The following is a 26,876-nucleotide window of genomic DNA, read 5'->3' as shown; positions in this document are numbered from 1 at the left end:
GTTCATTTTTGTTAAATTTCTGAAATGGAGTCATATCCCTTAGGGCTAATCTTTTTTTTTTTAATGAAGCATAAACTATGCTTAATGCTGTAAACTTGAAAACAATAAAGGCATAGAAATGCTAATTTTGTATCCTGTCATATCTTTAGACATTACAATACAATACAGGTCAATTAATGCTAATATGAATAGGCCTAAAGTTACAGTATTTCTATCACAATTTGCCAGACTTTCACCTTTTGTCTGTTCTTGCGATGATTGTTCCTTGTATTGTGCCATGAGCCATCACTGTGGCTATTATATTCTAGTGTTTTTAACCATAAGCCTAGCTGAGTCAGATACCACATCACCTTCCACTGGATGTATGATGAGCTAATTGAGCGTCTTGAGCTACATTTAGATTGCCAAATCCATACTTCCAGTTATTTTTGGTGAGAGTAACTTAAAAGTAATGCAATAGTAGTGTAATGCCTTACATTTTAAATACAGTAATATTGTAATGTAACTAATTACTTTAAAATGACAGTAACAAGTAATAAATAATGCAAAACAGTTTTGAAGTAACTTGCCCAACACTGGTTACATACACTAAAGGTTGTAACTTGTAATTTCCAGTAACCAAAGAAAACACCCCTTCGATTTGGAATTCCTGCTTGGGAACATGGGATGGTCTCTTCAAGCCCCGAGTTCAGCATGGGACATCAAATCAACATGGCTGCTCATTGCATGAACAGTAAACAAAGCAGTATTTTTTTTAACCATTAACTAATTTATGCTGTATATATGAGTATTTCTTTTAGATCAATCAACATACAGACATGTTTTCTTGTTAAATCTATAACACTGGTTATACAGTTTGAAGAGGTAAATATACATTATTCATTGCAGTTAGCTGGCTAGCTTGTTGCATATAAAACGCAAACATGGAGGCGTCCATGGATTTTCCCCACACTCTGTAGCTTGAATGCTCAGAGGGAAAAAATGATGTAATTCTTCTTCCAAGTTTAGTGTCTCACCTGAGCAAGAGATCTCATCAGTGGAGCACTGACATTGCAGTTCCTCTGTAGACCTAGTCTTTCTGCTGCTTCACATTTGATTTCTACATCAGGAGTCTGGAATGCAAGAAACACTAGTATGTCACCTTGGCATGAGCCACCCATGAATGACTAACCATGACGTCCCTCCCTTAGTCTCTTTTCAAGGCAAGTCATGTGAGTCATACAGTTGGACTGGCTCACTGAATACTGAAATTAATTCGATGTATCAAAATGTCAAGTCTTCATACTGGAACCAACCCAATTTGACAGTCCAAAGTGTCACATCGTACTTTGTATGTGCATGTAGAAACAAACCTTCACCATCAGGCTGGAGAAGTATAGGTTTGCTGAGTGAGAAATCTGAAGCTGTGTGTTGTAAGCATTTTCTCCCCTATTCTCAAGTTGAACCTCCACCAGCACCCTTCTCCTGCTGGTTTCCACTACTCGTTCAGTGTCCACCCTCGCCCCATTCAGGCTACACAGTGGGCATGTGGCACACTCTCTCCAAGCACAGAACTGTCTGGAACCAAAAACAGAGACACATACAAGGCTACCAGGGGAGCAGTGCACAGCAGAATGTATGTGCTTGTGTGTGAAAGAACACACAAACATTACTTCAGGTGTAGCATGTGTACTACAGGTTTGTCTTTGAGTGTGGAACCACAACAACACACCTGTGATCCAATAGGTCAGTGCTGCTCTGGAGCATCAAGTTAGGTGCACATCGATCGTCTTCCTCACAACCATTCCAGAAGGGCAGCTAAGGAAAGAAAATGTGATGAAGGAACACTATTAATCTCATTAAGCATAGCATTCCATCAGTGAACAATGTTTTAACTAACTTTAGATGGCTAAAGCTTATTTTAACTGTGAGTCACCTCTAAACGTAGTGAGGTGGACCAGCCATCATCCAGCACAGGGCCTTCATCGAGGTTCTGCAGTTCCACATCCACACTGAACACTACTGGCCGAGTGTAATCGGCAGTTTCCTATACACATAGTACACAGACGTTGAAACACAGCACCTGTTAAATCTATTAAATCATGTAATGCAATAAATGATGAATTGCAAAAATTCCAAGATGAAAATGTCTACACTGATATGGATTTGATATCCTTTTGAATGTAAACTGATAATAAACATTGAGAATAAAATAGAATATATATATATATATATAAAATATTTTTTTCTTCCTTCTTTCCATTTTATATTGTGTAGTTTTTAATCGGTTTATTTTTTCTGTTTTATTCTTGTAAAGTGTCCTTGAGTGTCATGAAAGGCGCTTATAAATAAAATGTATTATTATTATTATAAGTTAAGAGGTGATGTCAGACTCGGGCGGCACGGTGGTGTAGTGGTTAGCACTGTCGCCTCACAGCAAGAAGGTCCTGGGTTCGAGCCCAGTGGCTGACGGGGCCTTTCTGTGTGGAGTTTGCATGTTCTCCCCGTGTCTGCGTGGGTTTCCTCTGGGTGCTCCGGTTTCCCCCACAGTTCAAAAACATGCAGGTTAGGCTAATTTGTGGCTCTAAATTGACCGTAGGTGTGAATGTGAATGCGAATGGTTGTGTGTCTCTACAGTATGTGTCAGCCCTGCGATGATCTGGCGACTTGTCCAGGGTGTACCCCGCCTCTCGCCCATAGTCAGCTGGGATAGGCTCCAGCTTGCCCGCGACCCTGCACAGGATAAGCGGTTACAGATAATGGATGAATGAATGGATGGTGATGTCAGACTCACATGCACGTGGAAGTAAATGTGATCACAGTGTGTTGTGTCTGGTAGGACAGTGATATTCGTAGAAGGCTGTCCTTCAGTATTATCCAGCACTGCTCTGGGGCTGTAGCGTCTCTCATCAAACGCCCAGCTCTGTTTAAGAGCTGCAGAGAAAGACAGAAAAAGAGAAACTGAAATTTAATCCAATGTGTCAAGATGAATGCTTATGAATGAACTGATGTGTTTAATATGCATAAGCTAAATTTGCAGCATATCCTACGTCCACTGCATTTTCCAGAATACAGAATTATACTCGTGCTACAGGTGCTACAGGTGGGGGAAGCCATGACTTAATGGTTAGTGAAGCAGCTTTGGGACCAAAGGTTGCTGGTTCAATTCCTTGGACCAGTAAGAATGGCTGAAGTGCCCTTGAGTAAGGCATCTAACCCCCAACTGCTCCCCAGGCTGCTTTGGGTATTGTATGCCACTCTGGATAAAAGCGTCTGCTAAATACCTGTAATGTAATGCTACAGTTGCTATGGGTTGGGTAGTACAGCTTATTTTAAATTAGAATTTTTTCTAACTGACTAACTACTATACTTCTTTGCAGACTCACAAATAAAAAAGCATTTTAATATCTAGTTCCTGCCAAAAGTGAAAAAGGAGAAAAAAAATAGATTTAAAGACACTAACAGATGCTCCACCTACATCTACAGGGTCTGAAAAGTCAGGAACCAATGTGAGTAAAACTACACATACTTTTGTATTTATTATTTACTACATATTCTACATGTTTTCTCAGCTGCTGTATCATGTATTTGTGGATTTTACTCAACATGTTCTGTTTGACATTCATTCATTGATTTGTTTTATATCGCATATCAAACCAATCCCACCTGAGAGGCGGGGTAAAACCAGGTACACAGGCCCCCAGTCTATCGCAGGGCTAACACAAAGAGACTGACAGCAATTCACACTAACATTCACACCTACAGGCAATTTAAAGTAGCCAGCTGACCTAATCCACATGTTTTTGGACTGTGGCAGGAAACCCACAGAGTCATGGGAAGACGCCTCACCTCTGTGAGGCGACAGGGCTAACCACTGCACCCTTGGAAAACCCCAGATCGACATATTTGCTCAACATATTTCCCATTGGTTCCTGACTTTTTGACACCCGGTACATTTATAACCTAATCTACTTATGGAAAAACAATATTACTGACAAATTTGAAATATTTTTAAGTTAAAAATGGAAAACGAGCCATCACTTTGATCATAAGCATCTTTCCCAAAGGTCTCTGTCTCATCACGTTAGATAAAATTAATTCTCAACATTTAAATATGAGCCTTATAATTGTCCTGAATGATAACTGTACACTGTTACACTGATGAGGAAATAAAGCCAAAAGATGTTTGTTCTTTTGGCTAAATGCCTTATTCTTAATAAGATTTTATTAGGTTATTTAAAGGGGCGGCACGGTGGTGGAGTGGTTAGCGCTGTCACCTCACAGCAAGAAGGTCCTGGGTTCGAGCCCTGGGGCCGGCGAGGGCCTTTCTGTGTGGAGTTTGCATGTTCTCCCCGTGTCCGCGTGGGTTTCCTCCGGGTGCTCCGGTTTCCCCCACAGTCCAAAGACATGCAGGTTAGGTTAACTGGTGACTCTAAATTGACCGTAGGTGTGAATGTGAGTGTGAATGGTTGTCTGTGTCTATGTGTCAGCCCTGTGATGACCTGGCGACTTGTCCAGGGTGTACCCCGCCTTTCGCCCATAGTCAGCTGGGATAGGCTCCAGCTTGCCTGCGACCCTGTAGAAGGATAGAGCGGCTAGAGATAATGAGATGAGATGAGGTTATTTAAAAATGTTCAGACTTGCCATTTGTAAGCTGTCATTTGTACAGAGTTTGTAAGCTCTATTCTCCGTGCTGTTGACGATGCAACATTGCAGGATCATTGTAAGCAATCTGAGAGTAATAGTTGGTATCTTATTAACTAACTAAATTGATTAGACTTGTGTGTCCATTTTGCTGTAACAACAATTTGATCAGGGCAGCGCGGTGGTGTAGTGGTTAGCGCTGTCATCTCACGGCAAGAAGGTTCTGGGTTCGAGCCCAGTGGCTGACGGGGCCCTTTCTGTGTGGAGTTTGCATGTTCTCCCCGTGTCTGCGTGGGTTTCCTCCGGGTGCTCCGGTTTCCCCCACAGTCCAAAGACATGTAGGTCAGGTTAATTGGTGGCTCTAAATTGACCGTAGGTGTGAATGTGAGTGTGAACAGTTGTGTGTGTCTATGTGTCAGCCCTGTGATGACCTGGCGACTTGTCCAGGGTGTACCCCGCCTCTCGCCCATAGTCAGCTGGGATGGGCTCCAGCTAGGCCACGACCCTGTACAGGATAAGTGTTTATGGATGATGGATGAATGGAACAATTTGATCAAAGCATAACTTTAATTGCTTGAGAAAAAAAAATCACACTTAGCTAGTGTAACCATTTAAGCAGACAGACTTTTTATCACCATGTTGATAAACAGTTTCCCTAACCAAATGAGATCTTTGAAAGCAGAGAATTTAGAAAGAGTCCTAAATAAAAACATTTCCACATAATTTTGGTAAAATATATTTATGGTTTCATTTAAAAAGTAGAGATTTCAAAGGATATTATTGGCAGAAAAATGAAATTTTAGTCAAAGCCAAAGTTTGTATCATGTTTGGCTGTTTTTCCAGAATTCATTTATAGTCAATAAATAAATAGATAAATCAGTTGAATCTGCTATTGTCCCATGACTACCATTAGAGAGAGAAGTTTTCATTGTAATGGAGAATGTTTTTTTTTTATTCTGGTTACTAAAATATTCTCAAATAAAGGAAAAGCTTCTGACTCGATTTTTCCAAAATGGAGGATGGAACAGGTTAAATAAATTTTATACTGATCCAGACTGAGAAAATGGCAGCCAAGTGTTAAGCCTGATATGAAAGAGATAGAGAACTTGATAAAGTAAGTGTGTGTGTGTGTGTGTGTGTGTGTGTGTGTGAGAGAGAGTGTGAGAGATTTAAATAAATTAGATCCAGATGAGGCGTGAGAGGGAGCATAAAGTGACAGACACTGTTTTACAGTGGTTTCTATGGCTGTGTTTTCTGTGGCTAAACACATTAGAAAAAAATCTTTCCATGATTAAAAACCTGACCTTTCATACACACATCTGATGGAGGTTTCCAGTTCATTGGAAAATACTACCTAAACTCTCTTGTCTGTGCTCACGTGTATACAAACAGACAACCAATCATTCTTACTTTATCGCTAAACCTTTAAAGCAGACGGTGATAATTTAAATTGTCATCATGTCTCCAAGATATTGCTACAAAGATGAGTAACAGTGATTACATACCCACACTTTGTGTGTCTGGCATTGGGGTTCGTGCCTTTACAGTGATACAGACTATGGCTGCCATGCAGGTCACCTCTTTGCCTCCTCGCACACAATCTTTGTTGAACACATTTATCTTTGATGGCTCAAAGTGAACATCAATGTGCACACGGACCACGCTGCGAGACCTGCACATTTAAATCAGAAGCAAGCAGTAAAAAATTAGAAAAGCACTTTGTAGCCTTTACTCTGAGCAGTGGTAAACAGTGGAGGACAATGTTCTGGGCTAATGATCAGAAGGTTGTGAGTTCAAGCTCTTTCTCTGTCAATCCGCTACTGCTCCCCCCTCCCACCTCTTCAGCAAGGCTCTTAACCCTCTCTGCTTTAGAGGTGCTGTTTCATGCCTGACCCTGCACTCTGACCTCAGCTTGGCGATGAGAAATGAAGAATTACTGGACAAACAAGGCTGTCTTCTTCTTCAGCTATCAGTTTTTATGAGCCAATTCAGTTTTATTTGTATAGTGGGTTTAACAATGGACATTACCACAAAGCAGCTTTACATAAATACTGTATATAAAATCCTGACATAAATACATTTTTTCTATCCACATTCACTGGATCTGAGCAATCGTGCACTCCGATTGGCTACTCTAGTACAAGGCTATCAGCTCATATACCGTGAGTAGAGAAAAACAAAATGGTAGAGCGTGTTGTTGAACCAACTGAGAACGAAATAAAAACTCTACTTGAAAACAACCCCCCCCCCCCAAAAAAAAAAATACAATATGGAATAAAAGTATTTGATGGTAAGAACGTATCTTTTTTAAATTTTTCAAGAATTATCATCACATTTTTCACAAGTTGCTACTGTCATTTTGCCGGTTTGTTTACATTCTAAGAGGAAATTATTTTGTCGGACGTTTTGTATAAAGTTTTTATTTATCAAATTTGCAAAAAATAAAAATAAAACTGCTCCATTTCTCAAAATCCAGTGAATGTGGATAGAATAAAACAATTATTCCACTCAGTCTTGTCATACATGGCTTATAACCAACTATACATGCCTTGTCAGCTATCAGCTCATGTACGACTCGATTTCGTGAAATAACTGTTCCCTACTGAGAAAGCCAGAGGCAACAGCAGAAAGGAAACGCTCCCCAGAAAGAACCCTTGAGTCTGACTCAAAAGGGAACCCAATCTCATCTGAGTGATAGCGGATAGAGCGATTATGAAAATCATTTCCCTTCTATAACTGTCATCATGTTCACTCCTTGCCTGCCTGGGTTACTTCTCTGGTTCCTCCAAACCTCCAAAAACATGCATGGAGTTGGATTAAGCTAAATTGCCCCTAGGTGTGAACATGGGCGTACATTTTTTTTTTTTTTACCTCTTTGCATTCAAGTTACAAGAAGGACTCACCAGAGTAAGATGGCAGCACCGAGCGCACCTACAGACAAATCAGGCAGTCCGTCTCCATTTATGTCCATCACACCATGAACACTACGACCAAAATACTGCAGGCCTGAGGATATGTCCGCAGCAGCTATTCTCTGACAAAGAGAAATATAAAAGAGAAAAAACAAAACAATTAGCCAGAGAATGAGAATTTCATGTTACTGTGGCTTACTGTAATATCAGCCTCTAACAGCTTTGAGTTCTACCTGCTTATACTTTGGCTGAATACCATTGTGCCGGCTGTAGAAGAGATAGATTGCACCGCCGTGATCATCCTCTAGAGGGGCACCTACCACCAGCTCTCCATAACCATCACCATTCAGATCAGGCACTGAGGACATGCTGGAACCAAAACGAGAGTTATGAGCCCAGTCTGATGGCTCAAGAAACCCCTCCAGGTTAACCTGTCCCTTCAGACGGAGGGGAAAAAAAAGCAAGACAAATTAAATCAAGTAGAGGAAGAGATAGTTGTGCATATATTTATTCAGTGTTTAGAGTATCCAGGAGCCTTGTTTTGTAATAGTAATTCTTTGCTGATGCTTACCTGGTAGTCCAGTCTGTAGATGTAGACTCTACCTGTTTCCCAGCCTCTGCTGAAGTACATAGGAGCAGCCACCAGCAGCAGATCAGTCAATCCATCCTCATCCTGATCAAGTGGAGTTAACTCACTGCCATAATATGAGCCAATCTACAAAAGCACACAAACAGAAAACAGGTCGAAGGAATTATATTGGGATAATAAACCATTATTTGTTTCCCCTTTTCTTAATCATGAACATTAAATCTATATGTATCATATGTTCCAGCACACATCAAGTCTCCCATGTAAGATGTTCAGATACAAGAAAGACACCAAGGATAATCTGTTTGAGGTTACTTTCCTTCTCTCTCTCTCTCTCTCTCTCTCTCTCACACATACACACACAAGCTGCACATGTTCTGTCGCGTCAGCTCCCATCTGGAATAGAGGTTTGAGTCTATACTGTCACACAACATCTTCCATTAATAATGTGTTCTCCGTTAAGAACTTCAGTTGCTCCTTCAATCAGCACTGCTATTACTAATTTAATACTATGATACCATAATAACCTTGGACATAGAGATCAGTGTTTATGTGTGGCAAATGAAGAATGAGTGAGAGAAGATATATCCCAATACACAGCTTATATTCCTACCAGTGTCATGCCTTAAAGCCTCTTTTTTTTTTTGAATTAGCTAAATTACAGGGCGGCACAGTGGTGTAGTGGTTAGCAGTGTCGCCTCACAGTAAGAAGGTTCTGGGTTCGAGCCCAGCAGCTGATGAGGGCCTTTCTGTGTGGAGTTTGCATGTTCTCCCCGTGTCTGCATGGGTTTCCTCCGGGTGCTCCGGTTTCCCCCACAATCCAAAGACATGCAGGTTAGGATAATTTGTGGCTCTAAATTGACTGTAGGTGTGAATGTGAGTGTGAATGGTTGTGTGTCTCTATGTGTCAGCCCTGTGATGATCTGGCGACTTGTCCAGGGTGTACCCCACCTCTCGCCCATAGGCTCCAGCTTGCCTGTGACCCTGTATAGGATAAGCGGCTACAGGTAATGGGTGGATGGATGGATAGCTAAATTACTTGCACACTGATAAATTTCAGCCGACTCACCTTAGGAGTTATAAAAAAAAAAGAAAGAAAGAAATCAGGCTTGCTTGTTTATCCTGGAGCAATAAAGATGACACTACTTACTTACACTGCACCTACATATAAATGATAAAGTATTTATGGCATTTTGAATAATGACCAAATGATGAATTCCTTCAACATCCTGATTTGCGCTTTTGGTAAAATCCACATTACTTCATGCAAAGTGTATTCTATCAGAACCCTCAGCTCTTTTTCAGTGCAGATGAGCAATTAAAATACTCCAAAGAACATGAGGCAACCTCCAATTAAGTCCATATGTTTATGTTTTTGTTAATACACATAAGTCCAGTGTCTACAAGCCCTTGGTTAACTGATTCAGTTGTACTGGAAGCTGGTACAGGACACAAATTTGGACTGAATGCAGCTGCGGGACTAGGCAGAAGACATCTGAAATATGAGTAATCATGATATATAAACATACAGTATCTTCATAATAGAGAAACATGAAAACAGAGAGTGAAGTATACTGAAAGAGTGAGCAAAGTGGTGGCACATTCACCTGTTGTCCTGTTAGAGAGTGCAGTATGGTGAGGTTGCCTGTGTTGGTAAGGGTAAAAATGATCACTTTGCCTGTGTGGTTATACCGAGGAGCTCCTGCTATATACAGCTGGCCATAATGAGCTGATACTATTGAGGACACCACATAACCTAGAGTCATACAAACACACAAACAAAACAGTCACCAAAACTGCTTCATGTTGGGGAGGTCAGTTTTTTGATGGCAGGAATATATTTTCTTGGTTTTTTTTTTTATTCATTTTGTAGTAATAAATAAATAAATAAATAAATAGAATGGAAGGGTGAATTTCCTGAGTGGCTTGGTTATGAAGAATATTAATATTGGTTACAGTAGTTTTAAGTACAATGGCATTTAGCATACACTCTCTTATCCAGAGCAACGTACAACACACCCAGAGCAGCCTGGGCAGCAGTTGGGGGTTAGGTGTCTTGTTCAAGGGCACTTCAGCCATTCCTGCTGGTCCAGGGAATCAAACCAGCGACCTTTTGCTGCTTCTCTAACAATTAGGCCATGGCTTCCCCCATGTAGGGAGTGTAAATCTCAGGCTTCCACATAATATAATACAATTTTGATTGTTAAGGCAACGACACTATATTTGACAATACCACTGAATCTGCTACAAAATGGTATGATGTGATTCAATTGAGTAGCGTCTGATTGATGTGACCAACTTTTTAGACTCTGGGGTAGACCTACTGTTAAGTTGTGAATGATGATGATGATGTGGTTAGGGGCTGTGGTGGTTCAATGGTTAAGGCCCTAGGTTACTGATCAGAAGGTCAAGGGCTCAGGCCCCAACATTCAGTATGTTTACATGCACATCCAAATCGAGCTGCTGTCAGTAATCGAGCAAAGGGTCCCAGCAGGGGTGCCAGAGAAATCCAATCCTACATGCACACAAGGAAATCGAGCTATTGTGTGAGGTACATTGTGCACCCGAGCCACAGGTGGTGCTACACGCCCCATCATGTTGGTACACTTCCGGTTGTTGTCATGAAGAAGAGCTATTCAAGAGTATACACAAAGTTATCAGTTCCATGTTCACAAGAAGAGTGTTTGTAGTTTGTATGTACGAACAGAAGTGTTCCTAATAAAGTGGGCGGCTAAGGTGAAGTGTCATGCCGACCGAGGCTGTTTTTTTTTTTTCTCAACCGAGGCTGTTGTGTTTCCCGCTTGTGGTCTCGTCATTTCCGGAAGGGGCAGTGCTGAAGTAAGTAGCTGGACTACGTAGCTCGATAGGGTTTACATGCACTAAGTAGCTCGGCAAAAATCGCATAATCTGGGTTGTGCAGCTCGATTACGAGAAATCAAGTTCGGTTCACTTTCAGCCTAGCTAAGGTGTTTCCATGCCATTTAGAACTTCGATTTCAGTCGAGCAACGGCAGAAATGCGATTTTCTCTATGTGCATGTAAACACACTGACTGCCAAGCTGCCACTGCTGGGCCCTTGATCAAGGTCCTTAACCCTCCAGGGGTGCTGTATCATGGCTGGCCCTGCATTCTGACCCCAAATGTCAAACAAGCTGGGGTATGTGAATAAAAGAATTTCACTGTGCTGTAAACTATAAATGAAAGATAAAGGCTTCTTCTTCTGACTATATTAAGTATTACATTACAGGCATTTAGCAGACACTCTTATCCAGAGTGACATACAACATACCAGTTGGGGGTTAGGTGCCTTGCTTAAGGGCACTTCAGCCATTCCTGCTGGTCCAGGGAATCAAACCAGCAACTTGTTGGTCCCAGAGCTGCTTCTCTAACCATTAGGCCATGGCTTCCCCCATACAAGTATCAGAATTAGGAGCAAATCACCTTACTAGCTTATTAAATTATTTACACATCAGTGTAAATATATTAGTTATTTTTCATTTATTTTTCATTTTTATTTATAATCTTACATGGATTATTATTATTATTATTATTATTATTATTATTATTATTATTATTATCATCATTTTTAAAGAATAAACTACAGTCAAAAATTGATTTATAATGAGGCACACTGTTGCAGTGATTAGCTCTGTTTCCTCACACAAAGAAGTTTCTGGGTCTGAACCTTGCGGTTGACTGGGGCCTTTCTGTATGTAGTTTGCATGTCCTCCCAGTGCCTGTGTGGGTTTCCTCCGGGTGCTCCGGTTTCCTCCCACAGTCTATGTGGATTAAGTCAGCTGGCTACTCTAAATTGCCCATAGGTGTGAATGTGAGTGTGTTTGATTGTTCGTCTGTGTTAGCCCTGTGATAGATTGTTCGTCTCTGTGTTAGCCCAGGTGTACCCCGCCTCTTACCCAAAGTTAACTGGGATTGGCTTCAGCTTCCCCCATGACCCTGATGGATAAACGGTATAGATAATGGATGGATTGATTTATCATTAATTCTAATGGATAATAAATGATATGTGATATTTGCTTTGATTATTGGCTTTCAAATCTTTTAAACCAAAATTTTTGATGGCTATACCCATAGCTTTAAGCTGCATTTCAATAAAAAAACTGATTTAAAAAAAGCTTAATTCATTGCACTACATTGCATTATAACATGTACATAGTTTCTGGCTCTCACCCAGGTAAGCTCCATGGTTCTTCAGCTCCTCAGGAAATTCTTTGAGATATGAGGACTTTGGAGGGATCACATTGCCATTCTGTGTCTGTTTGAGGACTGCACCATTCCACTCATAAGCACCTACAGCACCTACCAGAACACCATCCTATGGACACATAACTCCAGGTTATTGTACAAATATCACTTATTTATTTAAGCAGTTTATTCAATTAACTTTTTTTTTGTTAAAACTGTTTTGGTGCATAAATGGCAAACATTTATCCTTAAAGCAAATATGCAACTTTGTGTGTAAACTAATAGAGTAATAAACTAAAAGCTAAAACATACACCATCAAAAGTGACATGAAAAGTGTCATACTGAGGCTGGGTCTGGACTGGAAATGAATTCTTCATTTCAACAGGCTCTGCATTGGCTGTTCTCTCTTACATAACCTATTTGTAATGGCAAAATATCTTGCCTAATAAAAGCAAAACAGATACCCATGAATGTGGAAATGGTTTAGAGTAACATACACTTCTTTCTTAAGTTTGTAATGGCTTTTACAGTTACTTTACTGCTGTACTGCATGCTAGAAAAGTTAGAAGGGTTTAAGTAATAATAATAATAATAATAATAATAATAATAATAATAAAACATCCAACAGCTGTACTGTAGATTCACACATTGTACCAGGTGGATCTGCATACATGTAGGACGCTCGTGCACAGGTTTTGATTCTTAAATCTACAGAGATGCTAGAAAGAGCATTACAATACCATGAAAAACAGAGCTCCTTCACAAGAGCATATTATAGAGAATATTAACACTGCCAACACATTCTTTCATATTTGGTCACGTGCGTGTGTGTGTGTGTGTGTGTGTGTTCATGCCAGATAGTCAGCAGCGCATTACCCTCAGTAACCTAGAATATAACCCAAACCTGTATGACAAGGATTTTCCATGCCTAGATGAAATCTTAAATAAAGGAATTTTGGATTAAACTAACAGGTGAATTAAAAACCTCCTGCACTAGACTCTAGAGCTACTTCTGGTGAAGAAATATGGAGAGCCGTGCAAAAGCTCCCAGTTCACACACCAGCCAACTATTCTTTCATAGAGCGTCGACGTGGACAGTTTGACTGACTGCCACAGCACATTTGCACAGTAAACTCCCTCAGCAATATCAATTCTATGATACAGGCTGATCTCAGTACCTTTTATGGTTCCATTATGATTTACAGGCATCTATTTGTGCCTGGAATACAACTGAGGAAAAAAAGTTCATATGGATTGTTAAAATATGTATAACATTTTATATTTTATAAGCAAAACAGATTCCAAGAAGAATGAAAAATGAAATGTAGTTTCGACTATGATTCTCTCTGAGAAAAGGAAGAACCAGTGACAGAAAGTCATTGGCAAAAGATATTTAGTCAGTAACAATTATAATCATAATCACTACATGGTCTTCATAAGACCTAAAGCAAAATCAGAATTCATACTTATTCTTAAAATGTCTATATATTATAGATACAACAACAACAACAACAACAACAACAACAACGTTATTCATCACACGTACACTGGTGAAATTCCTCTCTGCATTTAACCCAGTGAAGCAGTGAACACACATGTGAGCAATGAGCACACACACATACCCAGAGCAGTGGGCAGCCATGCTAACAGCACCTGGGTAGCAGTTGGGGGTTTGGTGCCTCGCTCAAAGGCACTTCAAACCATGGCTGCCCCATGTTAACCTAACCGCATGTCTTTGGACTGTGGGGGAATCTGGAGCACCAGGAGGAAACCCACGCAGACACGGGGACAACATGCAAACTCCACACAGAAAGGCCCTCGCCAGCCGCTGGGCTTGAATTCAGAACCTTCTTGCTGTGAGGCGACTTCAGCACTGTGCCGCCCAAGGAAAGCATTTCAACCTTATTTCCATGTCTGATCTTAAGCATTAAATTTCACACTCAACTACTGGTACAGATTCATGAAATGTCATAATCTTGTGGGCCTCAGGAGGACCATGAACTTGTTTCCTTCAAGTGTGAGAGTCTGAACCAAAGACCACCCTCAACCAAACTGCAAGCAAAAGGAAGCCTATCGTTGAAAAATGGCCTTCTAAAAAGAACTTCTTTCACACTGAGGTAAAACAGGTTTTAATATGGGGAATAACTGGTGGCATGGTGGTGCAGTAGTTAGCACTGTCCCCTGCCTATCACTTGAAGTCAGCTGGAATTGGCCCCACCTTCCCCCGCGACCCTCAATGGATAAGCGTTATAGATAAGGGGTGGATGAATGGATGGGAAATAACTGAAAAATTATATGTGAAGTGGAAAATAACTTCTGCTAAGAGGGGACTAAATCTGCAAATGTGATCCGTTAGCATCTCATAGACTGAAGTGTTTGGCACTTGAAGGTAAACAGCAGAGAGTTTTAGTATTCCACATCTGCGTCATGGAGCCAAGCAACTAAACCAGAATCTCAGATTTATTTTCCTACAAGTGTGTTTTATTTGTACCAAGTTTGACAGACAATACCCTTATTTCTAATAAAACATATGAGGTATTGTTATTTAACATTTTCATAGATTACAAGCAAATAAAACTAAACCCTTCCTTTATATTCACATGTATAATTATACACAGAAAAGCCAACAGCACGTGAGTGTGCTTTTGTTTTCATGTCCCTTATTGAAAGAGCCTGACTTCAATAAAACCATATGTGGACTGCTTTTCCTTTCAAAGTCAGAGAGAGGGGAAAAAGCTTTCCATTACATTATCTTCACTCTCAAAATGCCACTGTTGAAAGTAGCACAAGGAATCCAACAATGTGAGGTATGACATTGGATCATTTTCCCCATTTTATTTTCCCCAGGAAAATGCTTTTTCCTGATTTAAAGAGAGATTCACCTGCTATGGAGCAACCTCATATTGCAACATCACAGAAGGAGCAACCAAGAATAGGACAAAAAGTCCCTATGAATATTTATTTTCTTTATAAAGCCTTTTCAGTTTATCTACTTCATCTCATCTCATTGTCTCTAGCCACTTTATCCTGTTCTACAGGGTCGCAGGCAAGCTGGAGCCTATCCCAGCTGACTACAGGCGAAAGGCAGGGTACACCCTGGATAAGTCGCCAGGTCATCACAGGGCTGACACATAGACACCAACAACCATTCACACTCACATTCACACCTACGGTCAATTTAGAGTCACCAGTTAACCTAACCTGCATGTCTTTGGACTGTGGGGGAAAGCGGAGCACCCGGAGGAAACCCACGCGGACATGGGGAGAACATGCAAACTCCGCACAGAAAGGCCCTCGTCGGCCACGGGGCTCGAACCCGGACCTTCTTGCTGTGAGGCGACAGTGCTAACCACTACACCACCGTGCCACCCCATTTATCTACTTAACATTAAAATTATTTTCTCATCTCATTATCTCTAGCCCGCTTTATCCTTCTACAGGGTCGCAGGTAAGCTGGAGCCTATCCCAGCTGACTACGGGCAAAAGGCGGGGTACACCCTGGACAAGTCGCCAGGTCATCACAGGTAAAATTATTTTCAAAAATCAAATTTTGATATGAAAAACATTTAAAAATGTTTATAAATAAGAAACAAACCAGTGATTTTGCTTCCTGGCATATTCCCTTTATCTCTTATTTGCAATCCATATGTACACACACATAGTGGTTAGCACTGTTGCCTCACAGCAAAAAGTCCTGGGTTTGAGCCCAGCGGCTGACGAGGGCCTTTCTGTGTGGAGTTTGCATGTTCTCCCCGTGTCTGTGTGGGTTTCCTCCGGGTGCTCCGGTTTCCTCCACAGTCCAAAAACATGCAGGTTAGGCTCATTGGTGGCTCTAAATTAACCATAGATGTGAATGTGAGTGTGAATGGTTGTGTGTCTCTTTATGTGTCAGCCCTGCAATGACCTTGCGACTTGTCCAGGGTGTACCCTGCCTCTCACCCATAGTCAGCTGGGATAAGCTCTAGCTTGCCCACGACCCTGCACAGGATAAGCAGTTACGGATAATGGATGGATGGATGGATGGATGGATGGAGGTACACACACACACACACACACACACACACACACACACACACACACCTGCTTATCCTCAAGCATTCTGGGATCCATTTGCATGATAAAAAAGATAAGATATACTTTATTGTCATTATACATTATATTGTCAAATCAACAACTGGATGTCACAAAATTTTCTTCAGCTGAACACATAAAACAGAAGTAATTTTATTTGGGAAAAAAGATGAAAGACTCAGGATTACCACTATTCTTGACACAAAGGGGATTAAAACAAAAGATATGGTCAAAAATCTTGGTGTTTTCATTGACAGCGAGCTAAACTTTGACAGACACATGAAAACAATCACTAAATCGGCATTTTATCACCTAAAAAACATTTCCAAACTAAGAGGACTTCTCATCTCATCTCATTATCTCTAGCCGCTTTATCCTTCTACAGGGTCGCAGGCAAGCTGGAGCCTATCCCAGCTGACTACGGGCGAAAGGCGGGGTACACCCTGGACAAGTCGCCAGGTCATCACAGGGCTGACACATAGACACAGACAACCATTCACACTCACATTCACACCTACGGTCAATTTAGAGTCACCAGTTAACCTAACCTGCATGTCTTTGGACTGTGGGGGAAACCGGAGCACCCGGAGGAAACCCACGCGGACACGGGGAGAACATGCAAACTCCACACAGAAAGGCCCTCGCCGGCCCCGGGGCTCGAACCCAGGACCTTCTTGCTGTGAGGCGACAGCGCTAACCACTACACCACCGTGCCGCCCCTAAGAGGACTTATGTCAAAAAAAATGATCTGGAAAAACTTATACATGCCTTCATCTCTAGTAGGGTTGATTACTGCAATGGCCTTTTCACAGGCCTGCCAAAAAAGACCATCAAATGACTTCAGGTGATTCAAAATGCAGCGGCTAGGGTTCTCACACGAACAAAAAGAACAGAGCACATTATTCCAATTCTAAGGTCCCTTCACTGACTTCCAGTAAGCTACAGAATTGACTTTAAAGCATTGCTGCTGGTGTACAAATCTCTAAATGGTACAGGGCCCAATTACCTCTCTGATATGTTGCAGCGGCCTAACCCAATCAGACCTACCAGATCGCAGCAGCAAAATTTACTGTTAAAACCAGTTGTTAAAACAAAGTGTGGTGAAGCAGCTTTTAGCTACTATGCAGTACAGCTATGGAACCAACTCCCAGAGGACATCAAAAATGCTCCTGCTGTTGGCAGCTTCAAATCTAGACTAAAGACCAAGCTGTTCTCAGATGCTTTCTGCTAACTGATAAATATCGTCATCTTTACATTTTAAACTTTACTTAACTTTTATAGTCTCTGCATGTTTTAAACTTTACTTAACTTTTATTCTATTTTATTCTGCTGTTTTTTTTACTGAACTTTTACTTCATTTTATTATTTTATTTCTACTATTGTTTAATTCTTATTATTTTTTCTCTCTTCTTCCCTATTTATTTTATGTAATTTTATTTTCTATTGTTTACTGTTTTGCTTTTACCTCTGTAAAGCACATTGAACTGCCACTGTGTATGAAATGCGCTATATAAATAAACTTGCCTTGCCTATACATATACCTGTGTTCAGACTTCTTCTCTATTGGAAAGCAATATTTACACTCGCTGCACTCATGCACTTTGCTGTTATATGTAGATTTGTAGTGCTGTGATGTTTAATGTAGCACCGTGCAGTGTTGTAGTCGAGTCACTAAACCTCGAGTCCGAGTCCAGTCTTGATTCCCCAGTGTTCAAGTCCTAGTCAAGTCCAAGTCATTAAAAAATTCGAGTCAAGTCCAAGTTGAGTCCACTATTGATCCAAGTCGAGTCCAAGACTCCAACCGCACCATTTGACGGTGGCTGTTTTAGCCCCATTAACATTAGTTTGTTCCTGAACATGATGTATGAACAGGTGAATGTGCTTCTCTGTCAGGGAGTGTGAAGTAGTCTGTCAGAGATGGTTGAGAGATGGATGTAAGTGCAGAAGGTGTGTTTATTAATACAAGTGAAGACAGGTAAACAATCCAGAATGGCAGGCAAAATCGTAAAACAGGCAATAGGTTGAGCGAGACACAAACAGGCTATCGTAGCCTTGGCAGAATCAAAGACGAAAAACAGGAAATCAGGAAACCAAACAAGGAAATAAGGCTCAGTAATGTGTCAACAGCGCAACTCAATACTTCGCAAAGTAAGTGTGTTTTCACAGTTTTTATATAGGCGCCCTGTTTGTGCCTTAATCCTGTGCAGGTGTGAGTTGTTTATGGTGCGCACGCGCAAGAGTTTGCTTGGCGCGCGCGAACTGTCCAGAGCGCGCCCGAAAGTCTTATCTGATGCACGCGCCAAGGTGCGCAGGTGTGACACTCTGACACGAAATTCGTACAAAATTAATGTAGATATAAATATCTTCTTCCAAATTATTATAGCATGTTACCAAAAAAACAAAGAAAAAATCCGAGTCCTCATCTCCATTTTCTGAGTCCTAATGCAGTTCTATTTAGTTTCTCCTGACCGCCAGAGGCGGTGCTTTCAGCACATGGATATCCATCACACGAACGTGCAGGTCGAGTAATAGTAACAACAAAGTCACGTGTGACCTGGGTGACGTCACCCCGTGACCCCGGCACAAAAGACCGGTGAACCCAGGAAGTGACCTCTTGCATCTTCTTGCGTTTTGCAGGTTGCGAGTTGGATTGGAATTTGGATTTTGGACGAAGCGCCGTGTTAGTTTCGTTACCCGTGGGGTTGGGGCTGTGCTTACGCATCCTCCAAGAAACTGTGTTAAGTCCATCAATTCCTTTTTTCTCTTGTCATTGTATTCGTATTGTTTTGTTACTCCGTTAGCTGAGTGCTCTTGCTCGGTGGAGTTAGCTGACTAGCCCTCCGAGGCGGTGTCCTCGCCGCTGGAGGCCGGCTTGTTTTCGTTCAGGTAAGTGGTTTTCATCTCATTTGAATTAAAGCGGTGTTTCTCGCCACTGTTTTGTTATCAGTTCTGTGGCGCACGGCGCCTATTTTTGTTAGTATTATCGACCGCCTTGTTTTGTGTAGCCTTGCCTCCGGCCTGTCTTGTGTGTTTTAGCGGTGTATGATCTCTTCTCACGCTAGTGAGTGACTGTTTAGTTGCGGCTGTCTTTTAAACCCGCGGCAGTAGGCTCGCGGTTCGGGAGGTCCAGGTGCTCCCGCTTAGGCCCTCGCACCATTTTTTTCTGACCACGGGTGTGTTCGCCCGGTCGTTTTTCGTTGCCGCCTGATTGTTTATTTTGTGTTACTTACTAATTATTGGGGTGTTCTCACCCTATTTTTTAAGTTCCCTTCTGCCAGCTGATGGATTCTCCGTCTGACATCCCCCGGTCCTTGGGGGGACAGGACATGGTGCCGGCTGCAGCAGCGGGGCCCAGCAAGCGCCGTGGGGCTCCCCCACGCGTCTCCGCTTCCAAGGCGAAAAAGAAGCGCTCGGGCGATTTGGCTTGGAAGGTGGAGGTGATGTCCGCCGAGCTGGAGGAGATGAAGGCCCTGCTGGCGAATCTCCAGCCTCCGCCACAGGGCAGCAGTGTTCCCGCAGCCACCCCATCTGCCTGGCAGCCCGACCGTTCGCCATCACCACCGCTTCTGCCACCGGCCATTGATGCACGCGGCCTGGATGAGCTGTTGATCCAGGCGTCGGAGAGCTTTGACTGCGGTGGGTCTGACGGTCATGACTCCACCTCTCCGGCCGGTTCCCAGGCCACCAGCCATGGCACCGTGGCAGCGTCGGAAGGCGGACGCTCATCCATCCAGCCAATGCTGAGGGCTGCATTGGCTCGTCTGGGTTTGGACACGCCCCCGGTGGCCCAACATCAGAGCGCTTTTTTCAGAGGCTCCACACAGCCTTCCTCGTTGTCTGTTCTGCCCTCGGCCCTATACATCGAGGAGTTACAGAGGTGTTGGGCGGACCCCAGACGCCTTTCCCACCTCCCTAGTGACTGCAGGGCCCTGGCAGCAATGCAGGACGCCCCCACCTACGGCCTCCAGCAGATGCCCAACATTGAGCCCTCCGTGGCTGCCCTCGTCCTTTCGCCCAACGAGGCTCTGCGGCCTGACGCCCGATGCCCCCGCACTCAATGCCGTGTGACCGACGACCTCATCATGCGGGGATATGACACGGCGGCACGAATGGGTCGTATCGACAATTCCATGTCCCACCTGCTGCTGGCCCTCGCCCAGACGCTGGAGGGGACGAGCGCGGCATCACGGGAGCTGTGCGACGCAGCTCTCCAGGCCTTTGCCTACTTGTCGCAGGAACTGGGCCGGCTGATGTCGTATCTCACCCTCGCCCGCCGGCAGATATGGCTGGCGCAGTCCCCTCTGGCCGAGCCCGACCGGCGTGTGCTGCGCTCTCTCCCTGTTGTCCCCGGGGAGCTGTTTGGCGAGGCCGCTAAACAAGCCCTGGACCGGAGTGACCAGGTTGTCCAGGCGCGACAGCAGTTTGCTGGCCTCCGCCAGGTCTACCACCACGGCAACGCTGCCCAGTCCTTCAGGGAGCCCACACCGACTCCGTCTCGGCCACGCACCCGCCAGGAGACCAGATGGGTTGATGACTTTCGTCGCCCCACCACCTCCCGGACCCGCGGCACCACCCCCTACACCCAGTCCGCTCCTCGTCACCCCCCTGGTGACCGACGGGGGCGATCTGGGCGGCGCTGACATCAGCGCGCCGGCGGTCGGCCGCTTTTCCAGCGAACAGCTCCAACGCTGGAGAGCGTTGACCCCAGACCCCTGGGTGCTGGTGACCCTCACTGCTTCAGGCATGGGGTTTGCGTGTCCTGCCTTACCTGGACGACTGGCTCATCTGTTCAGGGTCAGCAGCTCAGGCCCACACCGACATCGCGACTGTGCTCTCACATGTCGCAGAGCTGGGGATCAGGGTGAATTACAAGAAGAGCTCGCTGGTGCCCAGCCAGGAGACGATTTTCTTGGGCATGCACCTGGATTCGAGGTCGTTCATGGCAACCCCCTCCCAGACCAGGATCCACAACATCCGCCTGCTGCTTGGCCGCTTCGGACGGGGCAGGTCACTCGCCCTGAAGACCTTTCAGCGCCTGCTGGGCATGCTTACGGCAGCCTCCTCTCTGGTCCCGCTGGGGCTCCTGGACTTACGTCCGCTTCAGAGGTGGCTCAACGGTCTCCACCTCCACCCGGCTCTGCACGGGCACAGGCTTGTGAAGGTGACGGATACTTTTTGCAGGCTCCTCCGTCCATGGAGGAGGAGGGCTTACCTTCTGCAGGGTGTTCCGCTGGCGGCTATCCCCTCTCGGAGGGAGGTCATCACCACGGATGCTTCCCTGGGAGGTTGGGGTGCAGTCTGGCAATGCCGGACCGTCAGAGGCTGCTGGAGTCCAGGGCAGCGACAGCAGCACATCAACGTGCTGGAGCTACGGGCTGTGTTCCTCGGCCTACAGCACTTCCTCCCAGGCCTGGCCGGCAGACACGTTCTGGTGTGGAAGGACAACGCTACGGTAGTGTACTACATCAACCACCAGGGAGGCACCAAGTCCCTCCAGTGCTTGGAAGTGGCCAGCCAACTTCTGCGGTGGGCCCATCGACATCTCTTGAGCCTGTGTGCCATGTACTTGCCAGGCACTGCCAACAGGGCAGCGGATCTGCTGTCCCGCCAGGACCCCGATCCCGGGGAATGGAGACTCAACCCAGCGGTGGTTCTCGCCATCTGGGAACGTTTTGGCAGGGCAGAGGTGGACCTCTTTGCCTGCCAGGAGTCGACACACTGCCCTCTGTGGTTCAGCCTCCACAGCCCCAGCTCCCTGGGCCAGGACGTGCTGGCGCATGCTTGGCCGAGGCAACTGCTGTATGCCTTCCCCCCTCTGCCGCTGATCATGCCAACCCTACACAGGGTTGCGATGGACCACCACGGGCTGCTGCTTGTCGCCCCTCGGTGGCTGGGCCGAGTGTGGTTTCCGAAGTTGCTGCAACTTCTGAACGGCGACCCCTGGTGCCTGCCAGTGAGGACGGACCTGCTATCACAGCTGGGAGGGCAGATCTGGCACCCGGATCCAGCCCGTCTGCAGCTCTGGGTGTGGCCGCTGAAGGGCCGGACCCCCTGCTAGGTCTTTGTGAGCCGGCAGTGGTCAACACCATTGCAAGCTCTCGGACACCCTCCACCCTCCATTCGCGTCGGGGAATTACACGTGCTGTCAGTCAGTGGGGAGTGCCTGCAGTGGCACTCCGGCGACAGTGGGGTCACTCTGTGGCCTAACCCCTCTTTCCTCCTGAAGACCCTCTCTGCTACCTTCATCAACCAGCCCCTTAGCCTTGCGGCGTTCGAGGCGGGCCATGGTGAGAGGTCGGAACTTTTGTGCCCAGTTCGTGCCCTCAGGGTGTACGTGTCCCGTACGGAGGGCTTCCGTAGGAGTGACACCCTGTTTCTGTGCCACACAGGGCCGAGGAGGGGTCTGGCGCTCTCTAAACAGAGGCTATCCAAGTGGATAGTCGAGGCCATATTACATGCCTACAGGCACAGTGGCTCCCCGATTCCTCTGGCTGTCAGGGCGCACTCTGCACGGGGCGTGGCGGCCTCATGGGCATCACTGAAGGGCGTACCCCTTTCAGACTTATGCAGCGCAGCCTCCTGGGCATCCAGCTGCACCTTCACCAGGTTTTACCGTCTTAATGTCATCCCACATAATCCTGTGGTGACGTCCGTCATTCCAGGCCAGTCGCAGCAGCACTGAGTACGGGTAGGCACTCCTCATGACCTGGTTGGTATTAGTCATCCATGTGCTGAAAGCACCGCCTCTGGCGGTCAGGAGAAACGAAATAGAACGAGGGTTATGTATATAACCGCGGTTCTATGAGTTTCGGATGACCGCCAGAGCTTGGCAGTCACTCGGAGTGTACACGAGAAGATTTGCCAAGAGGTCACTTCCTGGGTTCACCGGTCTTTTGTGCCGGGGTCACGGGGTGACGTCACCCAGGTCACACGTGACTTTGTTGTTACTATTACTCGACCTGCACGTTCGTGTGATGGATATCCATGTGCTGAAAGCACCGCCTCTGGCGGTCATCCGAAACTCATAGAACCGTGGTTATATACATAACCCTCGTTAATGCATGAGTCTGAGTTCAAGTCTGAGTCATCAGTGCTCAAGTCCGAGTCGAGTCACGAGTCCTTAAAATCAAGGCACGAGTCGGACTCGAGTCAGAGTCCTGGACTACAAGCCTGGCACCATGGTCCTGGAGAAACATTGTTTTGTTTTAACTGTGTACTGTAGCAACTGCATATGGTTGAAATGACAATAACAAAGTCTTGACCTTGATGCTGGCCAATAGTATATGAATATATGCTTGGAAGTAGATAAGCTGACTTTTGACCAGGAGCTCAAAGCCTTCACCATTCAGCCACCACTGCCACGTACTAATGACTGAGATGACAATAAGACATAATCTCAAAAGAAGCTAGTCTCAAATTAAAATCTTTTTTTTGCTTTCATCTTAGAAAAACATCAGTATTTCTTTCCTTTATTGAAATTTTCACCTTATTTACACACACTGTAGTGTTCCTCTGTAATATAAAATTGATTTAGAAATACAGTGTGGGAAATATTCAAGACTATTGTAAAACTCCCAGGTTCAATAAATCTATGCTAGTAATTAATTAATTAATTATGGATTTCTTTAAAGCAGAGCTGGTGAACAAGGGCCAAACTTACCTCCACAACATGTGAGGAAAAACCTGCCTGCGACATCTGTAGTCCAAAGGCAGTTCCATTCTGACTTGTACCTATGGAATCATAGTAGATTATTATGATGCTAGTCTGATAGTAATTAATTAACATTGGATTAAGGTAAGTGTCTGATCTGATGCTATGACCACTGATACATGCAGAAGAAAAGCATAGCACAAAAGATTAATTGTAAACATTCTAAACCTTAATAGCAGACAAAAAGTATATATGTAAATATTTACATTTTAGATGATGATTTAACTAAAAGTTACCCTCCAGGCTGAAGATCTTCTCTCCCAAGGCATCCACAATGTCCTTCAGAGCAGATTCATCTGTCACACTGAAGAAATGCTCCTCGGGGTCAGTGGCAATGAACTTTATCTCTCTCAAGAATGCTTCAGGATTGATCCCACGTCGATTGTAGTAGCCAAGCACCTGAGGACACCATCATGGAACTTGATCCTCATCCACAGCCTCAGGAAATACCATTGTAACCAAGATATATCAGATAAGACCGGTTAACTACACAGTACATTTAGTTCTATAAGATTACCTCTATGCTGTAGGAGTGATTGTACTGTACAGAGAGTATCTGATTAATTTGTAATCACCATCATTAGCTATAAAGGCCAGAACTTGAGCACAGATAAGTGAAATCCATAAATACTGATAAACATGCAGGAGAGAATGTTTCAGTGCATGTAATATCCTCAAAGGACATGCACCTGACCAGTGCTGAAGGTGATGAAACTGAAGACGCATAAAATAATATAGTATTAAGGTGGTGATTCTGCCTCTTGAGTTTTTGAGAAGCTAGAGTAAGTTCTGAGAACTTACTGCAGAAGGACAAGACATAATATTAAGAAATTATGAAGATTTTAAATGAATTGCCTGCTGCTTCCAAAGCCAGACAGAAAACTTCCAAGTGTGGCCATGCTTTTGGACGTAAGATTTTGGAATTTTGCCCTGCTGTGTAGAAAATAAATTGTGATTGCAAGCTACTCACAGAAGAACATTTCAAAATGTGGGTTGGCTGTGTCCTTTGTCACTGTGCAGATGACTCTCACAGCTGTGAGTGTCCATTCAATAAGAATTCAAGGCTCTAAGTAGTAAATGCTTTGGGAGGCAGTCCAACTATTCATAACTCTGAAGATAACAAATATTTTTTTTGCAGTCCAAATCCTGCGCTCTGATTGGCTGGCGAGCGGGTCTGTATCCCACGGTACGGACTCCAGTTACAGACCCCGGTTATGGACCTCTGGCGACTCACTCGTTCACAACAACAACAAACATAGTAGCATTTTTTTGTCAACATTTATCTTTTTTTATAAGATTTATTTATAAGATTATCAAAAATCTTATAGATTTTTGCCAGCATTTCTCAGGAAAATAGCATTAATTTTACAGCATGGATAGTGATAATGACAGTGTTCACAGTGAAAGTGAGTTTTACTACCCTGAGGAAGAAGAAATAAAATAAAACATTTCAGGAGAAAGCTGGGCGGCACGGTGGTGTAGTGGTTAGCGCTGTCGCCTCACAGCAAGAAGGTCTGGGTTCGAGCCCCATGGCCGGCCAGGGCCTTTCTGTGTGGAGTTTGCATGTTCTCCCCGTGTCCGCGTGGGTTTCCTCCGGGTGCTCCGGTTTCCCCCACAGTCCAAAGACATGCAGGTTAGGTTAACTGGTGACTCTAAATTGAGCGTAGGTGTGAATGTGAGTGTGAATGGTTGTCTGTGTCTATGTGTCAGCCCTGTGATGACCTGGCGACTTGTCCAGGGTGTACCCCGCCTTTCGCCCGTAGTCAGCTGGGATAGGCTCCAGCTTGCCTGCGACCCTGTAGAACAGGATAAAGTGGCTAGAGATGATGAGATGAGATGAATGAGATGAGGAGAAAGCTAAAAACCTGTAATTTGCTAACACCGAGCAAAAACATGGCTGAATCCTGAATGACTATTTGTATAAATAGGGGACTACATAGGCAGCAAAATGTAGGGTTTTTTTCCTGCCATGGAAGTGCACTTGTATACCGAGGAGGAAGCAATTTGCATTACAGCCGTGAATGAGGATTCAAAATAGTATTAATTTTACAGCATGGATAGCGATAATGACAGTGTTCACAGTGAAAGCGAGTTTTACTACCCTGAGGAAGACAAAATAAAAGAAAACATTTCGGGAGAAAGCTAAAACCTCTAACTTGCTAACGCTGAGCAAAAACATGACTGAATCCTGAATGACTCCTATTTGTATAAATAGGGGACTACATAGGCAGCAAAATGCGTTTTTTTCCTGCCATGGAAGTGCACTTGTATACCGAGGAGAAAGCAATTTGCATTACAGCCGTGAATGAGGATTCAAAATGGCGGCTCGGCTCGGTTTTCCCTTTGGGGCGCTCTCGTTTTCTGTTAGAATTTGGTAAAGAAAAAAATAAATTGATTATTTACCAGCTTAAGGTCGGTCCGTATGGTGAAATACCGTGACCTCGGCCTTAAATACTGACTCGGCCCAGAGGGCCTCGCTCAGTACTTTCAAGACCTTGGTCACGGTATTTCATGATACAGACCTCCCAGCTGGTAAATAACATATATATGCTCCCACTGTAATTACAGAATAAAACTAGAAGGCCAGTCAGTACAGTGCATACCTCTGCCAAGCCACATATCACCATCAAAATCAAGTCACTTGAACCTAGGATAATACTAAAGCTGCACACCAATTTTCATCAAAATCCGTTCACTACTTTGAGTTACATGGGAAGAGACAAAAAATCCTAGATCCACATACATATCCAGACTTGCACCAAAATTC

General features: G+C 44.2%; 1 protein-coding gene across 3 annotated transcripts in view; it reads right to left on the bottom strand.

Moving 5' to 3' along the window:
- itga11b (integrin, alpha 11b) overlaps positions 1-26,876 on the bottom strand; it is a 63,733-nt gene that overhangs the window by 19,384 nt on the left and 17,473 nt on the right. Inside the window, exons 9-21 of one of the 3 annotated variants that reach the window (XM_060914579.1) lie at positions 24,346-24,508; positions 24,059-24,129; positions 12,312-12,456; positions 9,732-9,880; positions 8,107-8,250; positions 7,769-7,972; positions 7,527-7,657; positions 6,129-6,295; positions 2,774-2,913; positions 1,916-2,026; positions 1,712-1,797; positions 1,353-1,557; positions 1,017-1,112 (exon numbers count right to left, since the gene is read on the bottom strand). In XM_060914579.1, coding sequence (XP_060770562.1) covers positions 1,017-1,112; positions 1,353-1,557; positions 1,712-1,797; positions 1,916-2,026; positions 2,774-2,913; positions 6,129-6,295; positions 7,527-7,657; positions 7,769-7,972; positions 8,107-8,250; positions 9,732-9,880; positions 12,312-12,456; positions 24,059-24,129; positions 24,346-24,508 — 1,812 coding nt within the window. The remainder of the gene's footprint in view (positions 1-1,016; positions 1,113-1,352; positions 1,558-1,711; positions 1,798-1,915; positions 2,027-2,773; positions 2,914-6,128; positions 6,296-7,526; positions 7,658-7,768; positions 7,973-8,106; positions 8,251-9,731; positions 9,881-12,311; positions 12,457-24,058; positions 24,130-24,345; positions 24,509-26,876) is intronic. The other 2 variants (XM_060914580.1, XM_060914581.1) reach the window with 2 other exon arrangements.

This window comes from Neoarius graeffei, chromosome 2, assembly GCF_027579695.1.
Source record: "Neoarius graeffei isolate fNeoGra1 chromosome 2, fNeoGra1.pri, whole genome shotgun sequence".
Classification (NCBI taxonomy): domain Eukaryota; kingdom Metazoa; phylum Chordata; class Actinopteri; order Siluriformes; family Ariidae; genus Neoarius; species Neoarius graeffei.
This window is presented reverse-complemented; position numbering and strand designations above follow the sequence as displayed.